Source organism: Psittacula echo (assembly GCF_963264785.1).
Source record: "Psittacula echo genome assembly, chromosome: 2".
In the NCBI taxonomy this organism is placed as follows: domain Eukaryota; kingdom Metazoa; phylum Chordata; class Aves; order Psittaciformes; family Psittacidae; genus Psittacula; species Psittacula echo.
Genome location: NC_137737.1, coordinates 1,247,121 through 1,268,351, shown reverse-complemented (window position 1 = coordinate 1,268,351; position 21,231 = coordinate 1,247,121). Strand labels below are relative to the sequence as shown.

Genomic DNA, 21,231 nt, shown 5'->3' with positions numbered 1-21,231 from the left:
GCGGGGCGGGGCCACGGCGGACCGGAAGCCGGGGGCGGGGCTTGCAGTGACTGACAGCCGCCTGAGCCAATGGGGAGCGAGCGGGGCGGGGCCACGGCGGACCGGAAGTCGTGGGCGGGGCTTGCAGTGACTGACAGCCGCCTCAGCCAATGGGGAGCGAGCGGGGCGGGGCCACGGCAGACCGGAAGTCGTGGGCGGGGCTTGCAGTGACTGACAGCCGCCTCAGCCAATGGGGAGCGAGCGGGGCGGGGCCACGGCGGACCGGAAGTCGGGGGCGGGGCTTGCAGTGACTGACAGCCGCCTCAGCCAATGGGGAGCGAGCGGGGCGGGGCCACGGCGGACCGGAAGCCGGGGGCGGGGCTAGGCGTGACTGACAGCCGCCTCAGCCAATGGGGAGCGAGCGGGGCGGGGCCACGGCGGACCGGAAGTCGGGGGCGGGTCTAGGCGTGACTGACAGCCGCCTCAGCCAATGGGGAGCGAGCGGGGCGGGGCCACGGGGGACCGGAAGTCGGGGGCGGGTCTAGGCGTGACTGACAGCCGCCTCAGCCAATGGGGAGCGAGCGGGGCGGGGCCACGGCGGACCGGAAGTCGGGGGCGGGGCTAGGCGTGACTGACAGCCGCCTCAGCCAATGGGGAGCGAGCGGGGCGGGGCCACGGCGGACCGGAAGTCGGGGGCGGGGCTAGGCGTGACTGACAGCCGCCTCAGCCAATGGGGAGCGAGCGGGGCGGGGCCACGGCGGACCGGAAGTCGGGGGCGGGGCTTGCAGTGACTGACAGCCGCCTCAGCCAATGGGGAGCGAGCGGGGCGGGGCCACGGCGGACCGGAAGCCGGGGGCGGGGCTAGGCGTGACTGACAGCCGCCTCAGCCAATGGGGAGCGAGCGGGGCGGGACCACGGCGGACCGGAAGCCGGGGGCGGGGCTTGCAGTGACTGACAGCCGCCTCAGCCAATGGGGAGCGAGCGGGGCGGGGCCACGGCGGACCGGAAGCCGGGGGCGGGGCTAGGCGTGACTGACAGCCGCCTCAGCCAATGGGGAGCGAGCGGGGCGGGGCCACGGCGGACCGGAAGTCGGGGGCGGGGCTAGGCGTGACTGACAGCCGCCTCAGCCAATGGGGAGCGAGCGGGGCGGGGCCACGGCGGACCGGAAGTCGGGGGCGGGGCTAGGCGTGACTGACAGCCGCCTCAGCCAATGGGGAGCGAGCGGGGCGGGGCCACGGCGGACCGGAAGCCGGGGGCGGGGCTTGCAGTGACTGACAGCCGCCTCAGCCAATGGGGAGCGGCGGGTGCCTGAAAGCTGTTTCCGGTGCCACACTGCCGCTTCTCCGCCTGCAGTGCAGTGTTTTCGCCACATGATGGCAGCAGCTACCGTAGCACTGAGGCAATCCTTTGCTCCCCCCCCGTCTCTACAATAGGCAGTACCATGGTTTGGACGCATGATGGCAGCACCGATCCGCTCCCGGAGCCAGACCGAGGCCCCTCCCATCCCCACCCCCTGCAGTTCCGGGTTTCGGACACATGGTGGCAGCAGCGATCGCTGCCCGGCGTCACTCCGTTCCCCTCCTGCATTACCTGCAGTACCGATGTTCGGACACATGGTGGCAGCAGCGAGCGCTGCCCGGCGTCACTCCGTGCCCCTCCCGCATTACCTGCAGTACCGATGTTCGGACACATGGTGGCAGCAGCGAGCGCTGCCCGGCGTCACTCTGTGCCCCTCCCGCTTTACGTGCAGTACCGATGTTCGGACACATGGTGGCAGCAGCGAGCGCTGCCCGGCGTCACTCTGTGCCCCTCCCGCTTTACGTGCAGTACCGATGTTGGACACATGGTGGCAGCACACGCTCACTTTTCGGTACCGAAGAGGCAACGGGCTGAGAGCAACGGCCGCTCCCAGCCCAGTTTACAGCCTGCGGGGACACCAACTGCTGCCTGGGGACTTGAAGACTGCACTACTGGGGCGGGGGCTAAGTTGCTAAGGGAACTTTTACTGGAGATTCGTTCAGGCTTGTTCACTTTTATCACTTTGTATTTGCTTTGTCGGAATTTATAAGCGCGTTCTTCCCTTTTGCTTTTTATTCTCTTTACACATTTTTATTCATTCACTTTTTCATTCATGTTTTTTTCAGCTGTCTTTGCTTTTTAATCTCTTTCAGTTACTATTTTTTTAGGCGTCCCATACCTAAAAATACATAAGAAATGGGCAAAAACGGGTTAAAAAAGGGGAAAAAAAATGGTTTAAAACACATTACAAATGGTCAAAAACGGAATAGAAATGGCTTAAAACAGGTAAGAAGTGGGCAAAAATGGCTTAGAAGTAGCCAAAAAAGGCTTCAACTGGCACAGAAATGGGAAAAAATGGTTAAAAATAACCAAAATGCCTTAAAATGAGTTGGAAACGGGCAAAACAGGGGTAGAAGTGGCCAAAAATGGCTCAAAACGGGTTAGAAATGGCCGAAAATGGGTCTGAAGTGGCAACAAATTGGTTTGAAATGGTGATAAATGTTTTAGAAAGAGCCAAAACAGGCTTAAAATGGGTTAGAAGTGGGCGAAAAAGGTTTAAAATTGCAAAACATTTGGTTAGAAATGGACAAAACTGGTTTAGAAATGGCCGAAATGGCTTAGAACGGGTTAGAATTGAGCAAAAAAGGGTTACAAAGGGACCCTTAAAATGAGAAATGGTCAAAAATAGGTTAGAAAAAGACAAAAATAGCCTAAAATGGGTTAGAAATGGGAAAAATGGGTTTGAAGTGGCTATAGGTGCCTTAAAACAAGACAGAAATGGAATAAAATGATTTGAATAATAGACAAAAATGGCTTTTAACGGGTTAGAAATGGCAAAGAGTTTAGAAATAGCCCGTAAGAGCTTAAAACGGATTACAAGTGGGCAAAACCGAGCTTGAAAGAGCCAAAAAAGGTTTTAAATGGGTAAGAAATGGGCAACAACTGGTTAGAAGTTGCAAAAAATGGCATAAAATGGGCTAGGTCAAAATTGGGTCAGAAATTGCCAAAACTGGTTTAGAAATTGGAAAAAAGAGGTTTAAAATGGGTTAGAAATAGCCAAAAATGGCATAAAACTGGCAAGAAATGGGGAAAATGGGATAGAAATGGCCATAAATAGCTCCTTTGCTCCTTCCTTCCTTTTTTCCCCTCCTTCCTTGCTTCGCTTCTTCCCCTCCCTCCTCCCTCCTTCCCCTCCCTCCTCCCTTCTTCCTCTCCTTCCCCTCCCCTCCTTCCCTCTGAATGCGAGTGAATACAAGAGCAGAGGTTCTAAGACAATCTCATGGGAGAGAAGGTAAGAATACAACTGAATATGGGGAAGAGAATACAAGGGAAGAGAATCTAAAAGATTATTGGAGAAGAGCATCTGGGGAAGAGAAGATCAGGGAACGGAAGAGAATCTAAGATTAGAGAACTGAAGAGCATCCAGGAAGAGAATATAGGGGGAGAGAACAGCATTGAATAGAAGAGAATCTAAGATTAGAAGAGTACAGAAGAGAACCTAAAAGAAGCCAAGAGAAAAAACTGAAGAGCATACAGGAAAAGGGAAATCAAGAGAATCTAAGAAAAGGAAATGGAAGAGACTATAAAAGTATATAAGGAAATAGAAGAGAAGGGAATCTAAGAGAAGAATATGGAAGCAAATACAGAAAAGAGACAGGAAGAAGTGAAAAATAAGAAAATGTAGGAGAAGGGAAGAGACTACGAAAAAGGAAAATAAAAGGGGGAAGAGACTCTAGGAGAGCATAAGAGAAGGGAAAAGAATGTAAGAGAAAGGAATATATGAGAATGTAAGAGAATCTAAGATAAGGGAAGAGAATGTAAGAGAAGAGAATTCAAAAGAAAAGAGGTCATCTAAGAGAAGAGAATAGAGAACAGAAGGGAAGAGACTAGAAGAGACGAAGAGAATAGAGGACACCAGAAGAGAGTACGGGAGAATGGAATAGAAGAAAATGCAAAAGGACAGAGGAGAAGGGAGTATAAGAGAACAGAGATTAGAAAAGACTAAGAGAATATGAAAGAATCTAAGAAAACAGAACCGGAAGGGAAGAGACTGTAAGAAAATGGAAGAGACTAAGAGAACATAGGAGAATAGAAAGGAGTACAAGAGACAGGAAGGGAAGAGAGAAAGACGGGAAGGGAAGGGACCAGAAGAGAATGTTAAGAGAAGACAAAACAAGAATGTGCTCCTGGCCTGATAACATCTTTATTTTCTCAGGACAACTATTTAATTGCATTAAAAGCAGGAATCTTTAAATATATATGGTCTTGTCTGTCACGGAGCTTCAAACCTTTGCAGCAGTCAGCAAGCTGTGAGAGGCAGCTGCACCAAGGGAATCCTTTCTCTGAGGCAAGCAGCTGAGCAGTGATCGGTTAGAGCCACCCGTCAATGCTCGCTGTGCAGGGACACTAATGCCATGAACGCGATAAGCTTTGGCAGGAGCCACCCAACAGGAGGGGGTGCTGCTGTGTGCACGGAAGGCAGAGGCAAATCCCCAAAGCGCTTGCTGGGGGTGCACTAAGTAGCAATTACAGGAGTTTGCCATTCCCATCCCCAGCGGCCTTACCTCTTCCTCCCATGCCACTTTGCCACGCTTCAGGGCAGCACCCGAGGACCTTGCCCCTGTACGGCTGGGTTCATCGGCACACTGCGTGCTGGGCAGCAGGCATCACCCGCAGGGCTCTGGGATCACCAGGGTGCGGCAAACGCAGCAGTAGAGAGGGGTCCCTTGGAAATGTGCTGTCTGCCTGCAGGCACCGCTCTGTTATGGTATCTTCTTGAAATCGGGGGCTAAACACGCATCTCTGTCCCTGCGAGAGGTGCCCGGGGCTGCCGGGAAAGCCAATCTGTGGCACAGGCTCTGTGTGTTCTGGTCTGTAAGCCCCCCAGCAGCTACGGTACAGTGGAAGTCTTGTCACTGAACAATGTTGAGCAGATAATACCCTTCAGTGAACTAGAAACCCGCACTAATGCTGCATGCCTGGCAGGCTAGGAAAGGTAGAAACATTTGGGCTTACGCCCATGGAAGCTGTGGCTCGTCCTGCTGTGGTTCAAGTGTCATTGCTCTTATAGGTAAATGGAAAAGCAGCCTCGGGCCTCCTGCTGGGCTCAGGGCTCCATCGGCGGCACCAGAGGAGCTTTGCTTTCAAGAGGTGACACTTGCTATGCTGAGAAGTGACCAGTTCCGATCGGTTGAAAGAAAAGTGAATTTCCCCAGAGCTGGGTGTTGCTCGCATCGGTACTGGTACTTGGGGTAGCAAACAGTGAATGTGAACCACATGCTGAGCAGACCTCAGCATTTCCAATCAGCCAGTTTCCCCTCCCTGGCTGCATTAAAGTATGTTCCCCCAGATGACTTTAACCTCATGTCAGCAAAGCACTTCAGCTCAAGGTACCAAAGACAAGCTTCAGCAAGGGCACAATCCCACCAGACACACCAAAGAGCGTGAGGACGAGAAGCCCTTCCATAAGGAAGAAGGATAATTGTGGCTTTGGGGGTTTAAAGAGACCCTCAGCAGCTGTAGGGAAACGCCTGCAGTCACTGGGGTTCTAATCCTAGGATCACAGAACGGTTTTGGTTGGAAGGAACCTTTAAAGGTCATCCAGTCCAACCTCCCCTGCAATGAGCAGGGACATCCTCGACTAGATCGGGGTGCTCAGAACCACATCCAGCCTGGCCCTGAAAGTCTCCAGGGACGGTGCATCCACCACCTCTCGGGGCAACCTGTGTCAGTGCTTTACCACCCTCACTACAGAAAAATACCGGGGCTGACCTGCACTTCCTGGTCCTCCCTCCCTCCAGCCCTTGCCTGCTCCTCAGCAGTGCAGCTCCTCTGCTGCAGAGCTGGGATCCCTCTCAGGAAAATCAACTCTTAGCTCTGAAACTGCCCCCCGAGTCTCTGCCCACACAAGCAGATCAGGATGGCAAAGCTTTGTCCATCTGTGTACATCACCTAGACAGAAGCCATCATAAACAAGGACAACACGCTGCGAGCACTGCGGTGCACTCCCAGGGGCTTGGGAAGACTGCACGGGTACTAATTCAACAAAGACAATACCAAGAGCGGTAAACTCTGCTGGTAGTACCCAAATGTCAAGAGGAAACCGGGGACCTGCATTGTTACAACATCCAACAGGACGGTTAGAAACATAGTGGTCATTCCCCAAAGAGCTGCTGCAAAACAGCCTGCAAGCCAATCAATTGCTCTTCAGGCAAAAAGCAATGCAACGATCTCAAATCAGGAAAGCAAATCAAGCTGAGAATTCCTGTGACAATGTTTTCCATTACATGAATGTAATTGACTGGAAGGGAAAAAACTTCTTGAATTAAGCAAGTAAACAAGTTGAACAAAATCATTTCTTCCTCGTTCAAGCAGAGGAGGTGGTTTTGCTCTCATTTACTGGCCCCAGGTACTTCTATATGAGGATCTAGATCTGTCCAGCTGTTAAAGTGTCACTCTGCATTTATGGCAATGTAAGAGGAAACAAAGTCCTGCATCCAGATCTTGGGCCCCAACTCAAGAGGGATGTGGAGCTGCTCAAGTGAGCCAGAGGAAACCATGGCCATGCTGCGAGGGCTGGAACAGCTCTGCTCTGGAGCCAGGCTGAGAGAGCTGGGCTGGGGCAGCCTGGAGAAGAGAAGGCTCCTGAAGGGGAGACCTGAGAGCAGCTCCAGTGCCTAAAGGGGCTGCAGGAAACCTGGAAAGGGGCTTTGGACAAGGGCCTGAAGGGACAGGCCAAGGGGGAATGGCTTTAACCTGCCAGAGGGGAGACTGAGATGAGCTCTCAGGCAGAAGCTCTTCCCTGTGAGGGTGCTGAGGCGCTGGCACAGGGTGCCCAGACAAGCTGTGGCTGCCCCATCCCTGGCAGTGTTCAAGGTGGACACAGGGCCTTGGAGCAACCTGCTCTAGCGTGAGGTGTCCCTGCCCGCCCGTGGCAGGGGTTGGAACTGGATGAGCTTCAAGGTCCCTTCCAACATGAACCATTCCATGATTCTACAAAATGCAGAAATGGGGAGGACAACTACAGGCAAATTACAGACCAATTGGTGAAAGCAGAGGGCAGATGGATTTCCTCTCTTGGCAAGGTCAGAGGAGCACGTGCTACCATCACCAGACATACCTCCACTCTCCGCTGGTGCTTCCCATTAGCAGAAACCTTTCTTTTCCTTTTGGTCTTGCAGCTGAAAGAAAGAGGTTAAAAAAATCTTCTGGAGCTCTTGAAAGGGTCTGTGCTGGCACACACGATGTCCACACGAGCGCACGCTGCTCTGAAACAAAAGGGTTTATATTTACCGAAGAACAAAAAGTGGGGTTTTCTTCAGCTCAGGAAACCTCTGACGTGAGTCCGCAGCAACCACACCGATGAGGCTGACAGGCTGGTGTGCAGCCTAAAAAGCACGCCCGATCGGTGTGCAGGTCGTGCGTAAAACTCGTTCAAAACAGACACCCTCCTATATGGCATCATACAAGCAGGGTACTGCGGCAGCTGTCCCCGTAAGAAACGGCTTGTTTCACAAACCTATCTATCCTTACGTCACCTTTACGTTCCTCCTCCTTGTGCATAACGAACATAAATTGGTAAGAAGTTAAGCTTTGATTTTGGAATTTTAATAAAGCTGAAGACACCCAAAGGATTGCACAGCAAAGGGACATTTCAAATGGGTAATGCAGGAAAGAGACGTTCATGGTTGAGCGGTGGGAAGGCAAAAACCCAAACCAAGGTTAAGAGTGTTTTTATCTCGCTGCCATGGAAAAGGTGGCACCTTCAAAGGTCACCCAGGCTGTCTCATGAAATTTTGTAGCATCCCATGTAGCTGTTCCCCCTGTTTCACACCACAACCAAAACCGCAGACGGAGGCAACGGGCACGAAACGAAACACAGGACAGGAAAGTCCATTTAAACATTAAGAGAAAATGTTTACCCGCAAGGTGATCACTGGAACAGGCTGCCCAAAGGACTTGTAGAGATCTCCTTGGAGATGTTCAAAACCAGAGGGCACGAGGCACCAGAGTCTGAGCAAGGGGTGGGAGTAAACATCAAGAAGTCCCTTCCAACCTCAGCCACTCGGTGAACAAGGCAGGATGATGGCCTTGGGCTGTCAGTCAGAAGTCCCTCACAGCATCAGCCTCTGTTTGGGAAACACAGTCGCACCTACCACAGGCAAACAGCTCCCACAGCTTTTCTCTGGGGCTCTCCTCACGCGTCTCTTCTGGCCTTAAACGCCTACAGTGACCCTCCCATCCCTCTTCCGTGCTGGACCCAAACAGCTACTGCAGTGTTCCACATAAACACGCTTCCCTGCCCTCCTCCACCGCAGCACCTCACAACTGCCAGACGGCATCTGAGGGGCTTATCAGCGTGTGGTGCAGAGACACTGGATGCAGTCCCACCTTACTCACTGATTACACCGGTAACAACGGTTAGAGCATGGCTGGGTAAGGAAAGAGCAACGGATGTCACCCGCCCGCACTTGTCCCACAAGTATGGTACCTCACGCTGTCCCACACGACAGCTAGACTGGAGAGGCACGGCTCTGACAGACGGACCACTCGTTGGACAAGGAATGGGCTGGTTGGTCCCACTCGGGTCCTCTCCTCCGCACGGCCTTCCTGGCCAGCTGGGCTGCAGCACTTCCTCTGCCCGATGCCACTGGGTGCCTCCTGGGACAGGGACACCTGGGACCTGTCTGCATCCTGCTCTCTTTCACTCACCACACCACTGCCTGCATGCTCTCACCACTGAGCTCCAGCCAGCAGCTTCTCTCCAATCACAGCTCACAAAGCCAGGAGAACACCCATCCTCCTGTTTTATGAGCAGTCAACTGCCAGTAGCATCACTGCAATCAAGTGTTTCAGCTGGACAGGTACTAGGAGTGAACAGGCGGTGAGACAATTCCCCACCAGCTGTGTTGCACGCTGATCATCAACACCAATTATATAGCCCACCCCTGAGCCCTTCAGGGCCTAGAGCTCTCTCTTATCCCCTCTATTTCTGTCAATGCAGGGTACAAGAAGCGAGGCCTTCTGCCACCCGTGTGAGATACCAAGGCCTCGGTTCACTTGCCAGCCTGAAGCCTCTGCTCAAACGGGAGCGCAGGCTGCAGCCCTGCCACTGGCCCCATTGTGGCCATCTCCAGCTCCATCCCTGCCCCGGGCACCCAACCCATCTTAAGAGGCCACTTCGGTCCAGCAGCCTCCGTCTCAGCAGGGTTGGGGAGACTTTCTTCAGCCTAGAGAGAGGCTACACTCTGTGCCAAGGTGCTTGGGGCGCCCACCTCCCTGCCCAGAGCTCTGCAAGCACAACTCAATCCAGCAGTCAGCGGGAGGGCCCTGCACGGGATGGTCTAATCCCAGGTATCACATCTTCCAGCTTGCTTAGCTGAGGTTTCAGCACAGCTGCTGAGCACCACTGCTAGCCACCAAACACACCGGTTTAGGAAGTGCTGAGGGATGAGATGCTAGACCTCAGTGGAAAGTTCTGCCACCATTTATTTAGCCAGCAGATCGACACTGAAGACCAAACGGGGATAAAATCTCCTACGCAGGAGGAGGAGGTGCCAGAGAAACCCTTAAGTACCAGCGAGCTGTTGGTGCTGGGCACCAGCCCTGTACATGTAGCCTGTGCCCATCCTGCAGCCCCACAGGCTGGCCCTGCTCCTCCTGGCCAGGATGCACGGCTGCACAGCCCCCACATGTCCTGCCTCTGCTGACACCCGCTGCTCATTCTGTGGCCCTAAACCTACGGCTAATACCACTTGGGGTTCACTCTCTCTTGCTCTCTGTGCACTGCTGCTCAGGGTCCTGCTGGGGCTGCAGGGAGGCAGAGGAGCATCAGGTACCTGGCTTCTGCGTGGCAGCGCAGTCCCTGCGAGGCAGACATCCATGCGGCAGGTCATCATCTCTTTCAGTTTCTGTCCTTACTCCAGGGTATTCTCTGAGCACTTTACCTGGAAGATCACAGCACATTATTTCCTAACAGGAGCTGCGAACCAGAACCTAAATCCATTCTAACATGGGAAACAAGTGACTGAAAAAACTTCCCTTTTTCGACCGAATGAACCCTTGCATTCACTCCCAGGGTCTTTTGAAGCAGTTCCGTGGTTAGGGTGATGACATTACTGCTTTCAAGGGCTGCAGTGACAGATGAGCCCGAAAGAACACAAGTTTCAAGAAAAGAAAAGAACAAAGTGCTGTGCCTTAGGTCACTGTATTTGAGAGCTGTGAACAACAGCAGCAAGGTCAGAGCAGGCACTTTCCAGATTTCTTCGTGCTGTTTGGAAACAGAGAGGAAAAGCCTCTCACCTAAGTGCTGTGCCCCTCACCTACAGCTCTCCTGCCCCAGAGGCAGTGTGTCTGCTCACTCCTGGCTGTGCTTCCCTCCCAGGTCAGCTCGCTGCCGAGGCCCTGGCCAGCGGTGCCCATGGTTACATTAACAGCCCTGGGAAGTACTGCCCTGCCCAAGTCTCGTCTCATCTCTGTGCAGCACACGTATTACATCTTTGCTGACAGCTACCCATCCCTTCGAGAGGGAAAACCAGGGCTGTTGCCACAGATGTGGCAGGTCTGAAGGCAGCTGATGCAGAAAATGCCATGCCCTTACCATGCTTCCCACCCCGTTTCCTTCTTCTTCTCCCTCTGCTCAGTTCAGGTCCCTTCCCTCACTCACCACAGCTCCTGTGCTGTCCTTAATCGTTTCATCCGCCACAGTCACCCTTCACCCCTCCGGTACCTGCTCACTTCTGAGCTCCCCACACAAGGAAGGAAGAGGATTTTACATGTAAGGGGTCTGGTGCATCCGCTTTTTCATGGCATCCTGCTGGGAAAACCACTGGATGTTTGCCACCACGGTGCTACTGTGGCACCCACGGTGCCTTCAGCCTCTGCCTTGCTTCTCTTCCTCCAGGCTCTCTTAAGGATCTGCAAGAAGCCTGATACCTGGTGAGCTGCTGGAGGAAACAAACCCACCCTGGCCTTCCACGGAGGGGGACGGCTACTGCCCAGGTCTCCCCAGTCTATGACGGGGGGAAAGCAGGACGTACGCCACAGTGCTGCTGACCTTGTCCACTGAGCCCCAGACTGCTCCTGGGCCTCCAGCAGCAGCAAGATGCTGTTTTACAGCCATCTCCATCCTTTTCTCACAGCTGCACGTTGCTGCCTAGCTCCTCTGATGCTGCAGCCACTTTATCTACCCCACCCTAAAGCATTTCCAGCAGCCGCAGGATATGCTAGCTTATCAAACTGCACCTCTGTAAAGACATTTTGTGCTCAGCCATACCCCATCTGTGCTACATGGCCTGCTTTAAAACTCCCTGCTCATTTCCTCCCTCCTCCCACCAGTCTCTGATCTGCCTGGAGCGCTTCTGAGCCCCGATGCTGGGAACTGCATTTGGGCCACATCTCCAGCCCCAAGGGTGGTGCCAGCCACAGCCCTTTCATGCAGCAGAGCACCACCAGCCCGGTTTGCCTGCCTTGTACTTGAGCACAGAGGCTGCCGCTGGCATTGCAGACCAAGGCTGACGAAAGCAATCTGGGCATCGGCCACGCCAGCAAAGACATCTGCCTGACGCACCTAATGAGCATAACAATGTGGCAGCTTCAGCCTTTGATGTAAGCTATTTCCCTACTGCTACTTACTGTAGTTCAGAGAGGTTTTCCTCAGGTGACAGCCAACGGCTTCCTTCCAGGGTGCAGGCAGCGAGCAGCAAGCCTCTGTTGGGAAACCCAGAGCTGAGCACACAAGAACTGAAGTGAGCTCTCTGCAGGAGTCACGTTAGTGCCTGTCAGTGCCTAAGACACTTACATAGCCCCCAGCAACTGAGTTATTTGGGTCTTTATCGGTCAGTGAAGTCTGATTTTGCAGCAAGTGCTCTCACCAGCTGACCACAAGGAGGTTTCAGTTGCTTGCAGAGGCAAATAACTGCTTAACCAGGCCTGTTCAGTCATGGTGCTCCTTCCTAAATCTCGGAAAGCTGTAGGGTGTCACCATCAGTCTCCTGTAGGAATGGCAAAAAAACAGACTTCAGATTCAAAGGTTAAATTCCTTCCAAAGTGCATTTAGATGCAAGCAGAAATTCAGTGACGTATACACAGAATCACCAGTTCAGAGAACTGTTCCTTCTGCAGGCCACACACAGCCACTGTGCGCAGGATGGGGTCCGAGAAAAGCTGGTTTTTATCAGCCCGTGAACTCACACTCTTCACATAACCAATTCCTTGCAGAACAGCCTGCAGCCAGTGTGACGCAGGCTCAGTAGCTACTACATACATCTGACGGACCTCGCAGGGTGGCAGAATGCCTGCCCTGAGCAGGAGCCATCTCATGCAGCCCTTAATGGCAAGTTCCTTGTTTTGCACTGGTGGTCCCTCTTTCAGGTGCGTCTGTCTGCTTTACATCCACAGAATCGAACTCTCTCCTGGAATGCATGGGCTTAAAATCACGTTAATGCTTGCACCCCCCACTGCCCTCACAAGGAGTGGACAGCTACATGCCTCACTCACTCACTTAGGGTTTCAAGCATGCCTTTGGGATGCAGGAACTCAGATGCATCTCTCTTCCTCAGCTCTGAGCAGGAGCTCCAGGTTCGCAAGGCAGCCCAAAGGCTCAGAAACCTACTCAGAGCAGAGCACGAGCATGGCCACCAAGTGAGATCTGCTATGCCCCTCCAGGCCTTCACACCACTCCTCTTGTCTCCCAAGCCAGCAGACCTGGTAGAAGAGCTTTTGCTCCTGGGTTGCGCTGGGCTTTAGGTTAGGTTGCTGCAATCCCTGCCGAGCTCATAACCAAGCTAAGGGTAATCTTACCTCATTTGCACAGCCTGGCTTAAGGAATCCCATTGTCACGGGATGCCCTCACTGTCTATAGGGGTTCTTCTCACTGCTATTCCACCCCTCCATTCAAGATGCCACTATTTAATCAAGACTGTCTGCCGTGTCCTATTGCAAGTGTACTTGGAGATATTTACACCTAAACTGAGTAAATATAAACAAAGCTTGACACAGGCTGCATCCCAGTTAGAGGCTGACTGAGAAGGCCAGCTTCGGAGACTCAAATTCACATTTGTGATGGGCAAAGTAAGTAGTTACTTAAATACCTTGTTTTCTATGGCATATGCATCTATCAGGAGGTCGGAGGAAAGTCTTACCATGTCTTTTCCTATTTCAGGTCTCCTAACACCACACAACTTCTGCACAACAGGACAAGGAATGTGTCCAGCAACTGCAGTATCACAAGTCTGGAGCTTTACCACCATGTCCGTCTCTTTGAACTTGCTCTGTGTAACATCATTTTCTTTTTTGGAGCTCCATGTAATGCCCTTGCCCTCTGGGTGTTCTTCTGCAAGATAAAGAAGTGGACAGAAACAAGGGTGTATGTAATCACCTTAGTCTTTGCAGACTGCTTTGTCATCTGCACCTTGCCTTTTATGGCTTATTTGCTCTGGAATAAGTCAGCCCGAGATGAACTCGGCCAGTTTACAGAGACAACGTATTTCATCACCATGTTAGTGAGTATCTACGTAATTACATTTATCTCCATTGACCGATACATTGCCATAAAACACCACTTGAAAGCCAGGGCCTTCAGGTCTCCACCAAAGGCAGCCCTTCTCTGTGGGTTTCTGAGATAATCCGTGCCATTGCACAGATCTGGCAGAGCCAATCCACCCTCTGCTTCCAGAAGGGTACCGCCGTGCCTGCTGCTCTGAGCCTGCTCTCCATGTGCTTCATTTTTATTCTTCCGTTAGCAACCTTGACTTTTTGCTCCACAGAAGCGATCGGGAGCCTCAAAAGATGCCTGAACACCAATTCACCAGAGGAGACATCAATCCAGAAAGCTGCTCACATTATTTGTGCAAATCTGATTGTATTTCTAGTATGTTTTCTGCCAGCCTTCTTTGGGTTACTTGCCAGGTTCGTAATGGAGAGCGTTGAAGCTACCTGTTTCACGCTCCACGTTATGAAGAACATCTCCTCCATGACAAGCTGTGGTGCCACATCTATCTGCTGCCTGGATAGTGTCTGCTACTACTTTGTGACCAAGCAGTTCCATGAAGCCCTTCTACCGCCCAAAACCAGCAGTGAAAAAGCAGATCAAATCCACCTCTTGCAGACACACACTTGCTAATGGAAAGCACGGGGTGGAAGCAGGGAGGCAAGAGGGATGAAAAACAGCAAACCCTTCCCCCCCAAAAAAAAAAAACATCTCTGCAACATCAGGATAAGACACATCCTCAGTGTTATTGGGATAACTGTTGCTCTTTCTCTCTGGAGAGATCACAGAGTCATAGAATAGTTTGGGTTGGAAAGGACCTTCAAAGCTCCTCTAGCCCACCATCCCAGCCAGCAGATCAAGTCACGACACAAACAAGGTGTTGCTCAGTGTAGGTGTTAAGAGCCACCACTGCTGCTGAAGTTTGAGCCAAAGGAAATGGGACCTTCTCCAGTACTTGCAATCATCGTAGGTACAGGCGTACCTGCTAAAAAGGGGCAACCCTCTCCAAAAGGCCTGGTATTAACGTGAATTTTGTCCTTCTGTCCCCAGTGACTTGACTCCAGCTTTGACTATGGTCTTAGATCACTGGATCACAGCTTCAAGAGGGAGAGCCATGTTGGATGGAGAGTAGATGCTAAGGCCACTGTCTCCACCATGCACTTATTTGTACATAACATGCAACTAAACAAAGGAAACTGAGCACCCATACAGCAATACACAAATCCACTTCAGGTACTGCTATATAGATGGTCACTTAAAACCAAGAAAAAACCCATGTACTACAACGCCAAACCGAATACATCTGTGCTGCTCACACCAAACCATACACTGGCAGTTTCCTGACTGTCCCAGGAGATGACAGTCCTGTTTGGAAACATCCTGAAGGCCTAAGCACCCTTTGATTTGCCTATCCCACAGTGCCCTTAGTCATCCTCCTTGTAGCATGTGTGGGTAAATGCCTTCCCAAACCTTCGCTCGCGAAGCCAAGCCATCAATCAATCAATCAATATAATTTCAAAGCTTGCAGCTATTACCAGGACACAGCTATTGCTGTGCATGGAGGAAAGACACTGGCCTGAGACTATTGCCCCATTCCTGCCCTTTAACACTCCTATCAGCTTGTGCCAACACCCTGGCGGTTTGTGAGACTAAAATCATTGTGGGTATAAATAAAGCCGTTACTGCATGGAAAAACAGAGCCCCGCAAAGCATTCTAGACCCCAGAAGAGAACTTTTTCCTTGTGCCTATCAGGTATAAATCTGTCAAGATCTGATCTTCCTCCCTGGATCCCGGACCACGCACCAACGTCAATGGCTGGCTTTCCAACTGCAAATCTCCTCCGTAATACCTGCTGCGCTTGCTGACTACGCACCGGGTATCCTCCAGCCCCACAGGGAAGTGACAACAGAGCAGCTCAAAACAGTTAAGCCACAAATGGAAATCCTGGGGCACTAGAAGGAAGTGCCCCATCCAGTCAGCACGGGAAACATTACAGAGTTGTTGAAATGCATGCGATAGCTGTATCTCCTTTGGCTCCACGGTCCCTGACTCTGAGTGTCTTCCGACTTGTAAATACCTAAAATATTCTTCCAGGGAATGCAAATCCATATTCTGCTCCTTTAAACCTACAGACAACTAACTTTCTTGGTGACACCTTACAAACGGCTCCCTAAAAGTGTCCTGTCACCTTCTAGTGTCTGCAGGCCACACGCCAAAACCACTGTCTAGGCACCAGCCAAACAACATATGAAACAATCATCCCCATCACAGAAAACACCCCTCATCCCAACAGCAGATCTAACTGCTTTGTGTCAACGCCTCGGCACAGGACCCAGCACGAGGGAAGCTCCGCAGAAAAACGGATGAAACCCTTCGGGTCGTTCAGTTGATCATTTACGTCCCAGTTTGCTTTGACGCGTTATTTAATGCTCTGACATTAATGGTCTTTCACTGCAAGCACAGCGCACGTGACCAACTTCATCACAGCACACGCTGCTCGCTCCTCCTCCTGTCTTTTAAAGTCTCTTTTCAAAGAGAGCAAAAGAAACCAGACACAAATTGTGCCTGAACTTAAAAACCATCCATTGCTTAAGGAGGTGCGTGAGTGCTGTCACCCTTGTAGCTGTCAGCAAATACACTGCTATTAACTATCCTTGGAGAGCAAGGGGCTTAGGGTCCCCGTTAGCCCATTCTCCGTTACGGTGTGCTGTCAATGCTCGTGACAGGCATCACTTACGTGTGCAGGCAAGAGGTGTTCAGCAAGGAAGACGTCTTCTGCTTTCAGAAATAGCGCACACGGCCTTCAGAAACGCTCTTTCCTGTAGGATCCCCTTCTGGGCTTCTGCATCTCACCGGTTACAACGAATGCCTGTTCCAAACAGATCATCATGAAAACGTTCGCTACTTTGAAGAGAGATGAAGGTTGAGCCATATCAACCTGTTCTCCTACTGTTAACCCAGAAAGCAAACTACTTACTTCTTCTGCAACCCCTGTCACTGTTCACCGTTTCTGCCTGTTGACATGGGGCACCTTGTCCAATCCCCAGGGAGCTCCAATGAAGTTGTCTCCTCTGAAATACAAAACAGCAACGCGTTTGTGACTGTGGCCTCCTCGACAGGCCTCGTAGGATGGCAAATAAAAACTGCTGTTGAGATACCATTTGCTACTGGTTTATAGCCACAGCATTTCAGAGCAATTTCTTCTTCCCCAAGCGCAGACTTTTCCAATCCAGGAAGGATCACAGACAAGGCACTCTATCAAATAAACTAAACAGCTTCCATGGTTTCAGCCCAGCCAGCAGCTAAGCACCACACAGCCGCCCGTTTACTCCCTGGCGATGCCCAAACCGCTGCAAACGTGCTAGAACATTTGTAGTTGGCATTCCTACACGTAGCCAAGCTTGCTGCATACAGAGCTGTATGGAGTGAGCGTTTGTCTCTTGCAGGAAGCAAACTGAGGCCTCCCACTGCTCGTGTTCTACATTAAAAACATTAAGTGTTTCTTTTTCTCCTTGTAAAATAGAAATTTCCTGACTTCACAACCCCAGTCATCACGAAGGAATGGTTTTTGTGGTTTGCACTGACTGCTAGGAAAAAAAAAAGGGAAGCATTTTTAGCGAGTGGGAATAAAGCTATTTCACAGGATTATAGCTATAAATAAACATTCATTCAGTAAATGGAACAGCACCTTTGCCACAACAAACCACGGAACCTGGCCCACAACAAACCAGCAGCCATCACACAGCACTGCAATAGCAAACCATGAGGACAGCGACGCTCCGATCCACACATCTTTCTGATTTCCCTGCACACTAGCTTCGCTCACAACAGGAGGGAGCAGCAGCCACAGTCCATCAGAGCTCCAACAAGCAGGGCTGGACCACTGCATTCTCCCGACCTTTCTGTCCCTCGAAAGGAAAAGATGCTGGCAGCGGCTTAAACTTTAAATGAGAAAATTGAGGCTGCAGTAAATCTTAGGCTGTGGGGAGCAGGGGGGACACAAATAAGATGCAAAACTAACATGCGAGGAAAGCAATCCAGAGTCTTGCTTCTATGTGAGCAGCCATCAGATTCAGCAGTTTTGGCCCTTCTAAGCAGGAAAGGCAGGGGCTGCCATGAGGCGTTATTTCACGGTGTTGATGCTGTGGGAGCATGGAGAGGGCTATAGTACAGAGAGCCCTGCAAGGCAGACAAGGCCAAGATCTTCCCCGACAGAAAAAGGAGGCAGGAAGCCCATCCAACCTGTCTATCAGCAAACCGTACCAGGAGCACAGGAAAACCTCACGAGAAGGCCTTTCTCCGACTGAGAAACAACCTCAAGCAGGACATCAGGCAGAGCTTACGAGGGAAGGGAACATGACTCTACAAAACACAGTCAAGTCTTAGACATCAAGAAGTACAAAGATCAAACAGGTCTCAGCAAATTCTTCCCTTAGACATGAAAAGCTACCTACAAATTACAAGCAAAGAAGTGAGATCACCTAGTACTGCCACTGTTAAAACCAGCAAACTTGTCCAGCTATGCCCTGAGAACCACCCTATTGCTTTGTCACAGCTTTCAGTAAGGACGAAGAACCCAAAAAGTCCAGAAGTTTAAAGGAATCGGCACATGAAATCTCACACCAGCAACAAGGCTTTTAAATAAGCCAGACAAAATAGGGTCAGGGGGCAAAGACCACCAAACAGAGCCCCTGCTCTTCGCACGGGTGCTGGTTCCCAGTAGTGCCCCCACACTACCCTGATGGAGAGCTGCCAGCAAGGACGTGAGAAAACAGCACACGTCACCTGCACCGCGCCACACGGTGACAGCGCTCACAGGGCTGAGACAGGCTCAGAACTGCTGGGGCAGGGGAAAACACCAAGGGAGCATCACTGGTCCAAGGCGGAGGTGACAAAACCTGCAACTGGATGGAAGAAAGGAGCCATAAGGAGCCGAGGTGGAGAAAAGAGAAGCGTGAGGATCCTGACCCAGTGGTGTCCAGGAACCAGACAGAGACCCAAGAGCCACATCAGGAGACGCGCAAGGTCTCTGCAGGTAACGCTTCATCGTAGCTTTGCCTACCGGTAGCTGCTGTTGAGCTGCTCTGACATATCCTGGTGAACCCCATGATCACAACCAGCTCTTTTGCGCCTGGTAACATGATTTGTCCCTCCCTTGAAGCCTCCCCAGGCTCACGGGAGACACAGCTGCTCTTGCCTGGTGACCGCAGCACCAAGCTGCGGATGGGAAGCATCATACCAAAGAGATGTTAGGAGTTGAGCTCCCGTCAGGCTTGATTTTGCCTGCTCATGCTTAATACTGCTAGGGATTGCCTTGTTACAGACAATAGGAACGTGTGGACAACATCTGAGGATGACGCAAAGTGAAGCGCTTTCTCTGCGCTGGTGAAACTATCACGACCCAGGAGCTGGGTGACTTTGAAAACTACAGTACTGACAAGGACCATGACATGAAAACGACAGTGGCTGGGGATCAACGAGCTGGGCGTACTAAGTCACTCACTAATTTCCAAGCTTCCACCAACAAGCAGCCTAAGAAAGGCAACAATCAGCCCCTGCAAACGCAAGAGAAGCATTTAAACCAAGCTCTATACTGAGTATGCTCTAATAACAAGGCATTAATCTCAAAGGCTGGTTTGTAATGCACAGACAGACAATGCAGAAACACTTCTGAAGCTGCTTTAAGACAACCTGGAAAGTGGGAAGGGCAAATGCGCTTGCCCAAGACGGCAGTTCAGGGTACTGCAACCACAGAGCAGTCACAACGTCGGCAGGTACAGGGGCACAGTGCCACGTGTTCTCAGCATTGCTGGTGGACCGGAAATATGGAACAGGAGAGAATTACTGTGAGTCAGACTGAAAACCTGTTCTAACAATCACAGAACTGTCTGGAAACCACAGCACTCACCGCTCTGTGAACGGGACTGTGGGCCCATTCAGGTGGCAGTCCCCACACCGACTCCAGCAGGAGCAGTGGTCTACAAGGCAGAGAGAAGACCTCAGGATGCTTTAAACCCCCCAACAGCTCCCCTCCAAGAAATGCGCACAGCCTCTTGGCCAAGGAAGGTCCATGGGCATTGCCCAGCGGGGTATCAGGCACTGGAAAGGAATTGAAACAAAAACCCCCAGACCATTGCCAGAGGAACTTGCAAGGCAGGTGTCCAAAGCGGGGGAAACCAGGAGAGCAGCAGCAGCAACTGAAATCCTCGCTGACAGTCTCAGCAAAGGCTGTGATGAGCTGGGTGGGGTCCCCCAGGGCACAACACAGCAAGGTCTATTGGCAGAGCAAAAGGAGGGCAAGGAGCCCTGCCCCTGCCCCTGCCGCAGACCTCACTCATTTCCTGGAGAGAGAAGTTCGCTCTCCACGAAATCTTTTAGCCCCTTAAAGCTACAGGGAACAGGCTCATTTCCAACCTAACTGCAGGTTTAGATCAGAGCAAAGGAACAGGGAATTCCTCGGCTACTTTCTAAACGGCTATTTCCATCTGCACCCCTTTCCCTACCAATACAGGCACAGGGTGAATTAAGGACCTCCGGGCAACCCCCCCCCGGGGCTTTACTCCCCCCAGTACCGAGCACCGGGCGCTGGGAAGCTTCCCGCGCCGGGCGGCCAGCGCGCGGGAGACGCCCCTCAGCGCCCCCCCAAGGGACGCGCGGCCGGGCTCGCTCGCCTCCCCGATAACCCCGGACCCCCGCTGGGCTCGGATCTCACCGGCTGCCGCTGCTGCCGGGACCCGGACCCTGCCCGCCGCCATGCTGCTCCCGGCCGCTGCGCAGGCGACACCGAAACGGCGCGCGGAGGGACCGGAGCCGGCGCGCGAACACCGGGCTGCGGCCACGACCACCCCGCGCGCCCGCCCCCCAACCCGGCGCCGCGGCGGCCATTGCTCACCGGGAGCCACCGGCCACCACGTGACACCGGCCACTTCCGGGGGCAGCAGCGGGGACCAAGGCAGCAAGCACCACGGCTCATGCGCGGAGCCCGCGCTGCAGTACCCAACTCTGGACACAGGACGGCAGCAGCGAGCGGCGCCCGGCCCCACCCGGCGTCGTACTGCAGGCAGTGGGGGTCGGCGGGGTGCAACGGCTCCGGGTGCCGCTCGCCGCTGTCGTCATGGGTGGAAATCTCGGTACTGATGGGGGGGGGGGGGGCCGCGCTATGGCCCCGGGCACCGCCCGCTGCTCCCATTCTCTGTCGGAAATAAAGCATTGCAGTGGGTGGGGATGGGGCAGGAGCGGTGGGGATTGGGGGAGAGCGGCTGGCGGCCGCTTTCCGGTGCTACCGTGCGTTCAAAACGCGGCACGGCAGGCGCGGAAGCACAAATACGGCGCCGGCAAACGATCGGTGCTGCCATCACGTGGCCAATATCCGGTACGGCACGCGGGGCAGAAAGGCGGCTGCGCTTGCGGCGTTGAACCAATCAGAGCGGCGGCAGGGCCGGGCTACGAGTGATTGACAGGCGCCTCGGCCAATGGCGACAGCAGGGGACACACGGCAAACACAGCGGCAGAGGGGCCGCGCTACGAGTGACTGACAGGGACCGCAGCCAAAGGCCCCTGCAGAAAGCTATTGCCAATCGGGAAGGGAAAGGGGGCACGCTACGAGTGATTGACAAACACCTCAGCCGATGGCTTCAAAAGGGCTGGGAACGGAAAAACAGCTTAAAAACGGCAAAAAAAAGTTGAAAATTGGTTAGAAATGGGCAAAGAGAGGTTAGAAGCAGCCAAAGGCAGCTTGAAACCG

At 52.6% G+C, this 21,231-nt stretch overlaps 2 protein-coding genes and 1 long non-coding RNA gene across 5 annotated transcripts; 1 reads left to right on the top strand and 2 right to left on the bottom strand.

Moving 5' to 3' along the window:
* Window positions 1–6,565: 6,565 nt before the first annotated feature.
* Window positions 6,566–13,133, bottom strand: LOC308217117. 3 transcript variants are annotated; one of them, XR_013956172.1, is made up of 6 exons: window positions 12,094–13,133; window positions 11,798–11,990; window positions 11,632–11,706; window positions 10,664–10,813; window positions 7,920–9,944; window positions 6,566–7,178 (listed from the first exon to the last, which is right to left on the bottom strand). It is a non-coding gene; the product is annotated as an uncharacterized lncRNA (long non-coding RNA). The 3 variants fall into 3 exon arrangements; XR_013956173.1 differs by having other exon boundaries at window positions 12,274–13,133; XR_013956171.1 differs by having other exon boundaries at window positions 11,798–13,133.
* Window positions 13,134–13,139: 6 nt separating this feature from the next.
* On the top strand, window positions 13,140–16,207 carry LOC308217855 (G-protein coupled receptor 35-like; the record flags this gene model as incomplete). Its single annotated transcript, XM_080611235.1, is given in 2 exon segments — window positions 13,140–13,614; window positions 13,617–16,207. Coding segments are annotated over 2 exon segments (978 nt in total), but the record flags the coding sequence as incomplete, so codon positions are not given.
* Window positions 13,304–20,676, bottom strand: LOC308217854 (uncharacterized protein; the record flags this gene model as incomplete). The annotated part of the gene is made up of 7 exons (XM_080611234.1): window positions 13,304–13,330; window positions 16,225–16,356; window positions 16,465–16,558; window positions 19,179–19,296; window positions 19,396–19,465; window positions 20,200–20,412; window positions 20,484–20,676. 6 exons carry the CDS (start codon window positions 20,674–20,676, stop codon window positions 16,337–16,339), a joined length of 708 nt encoding a protein of 235 aa, XP_080467360.1. The 3' UTR covers window positions 13,304–13,330; window positions 16,225–16,336.
* Between the last annotated feature and the right edge of the window lie 555 nt (window positions 20,677–21,231).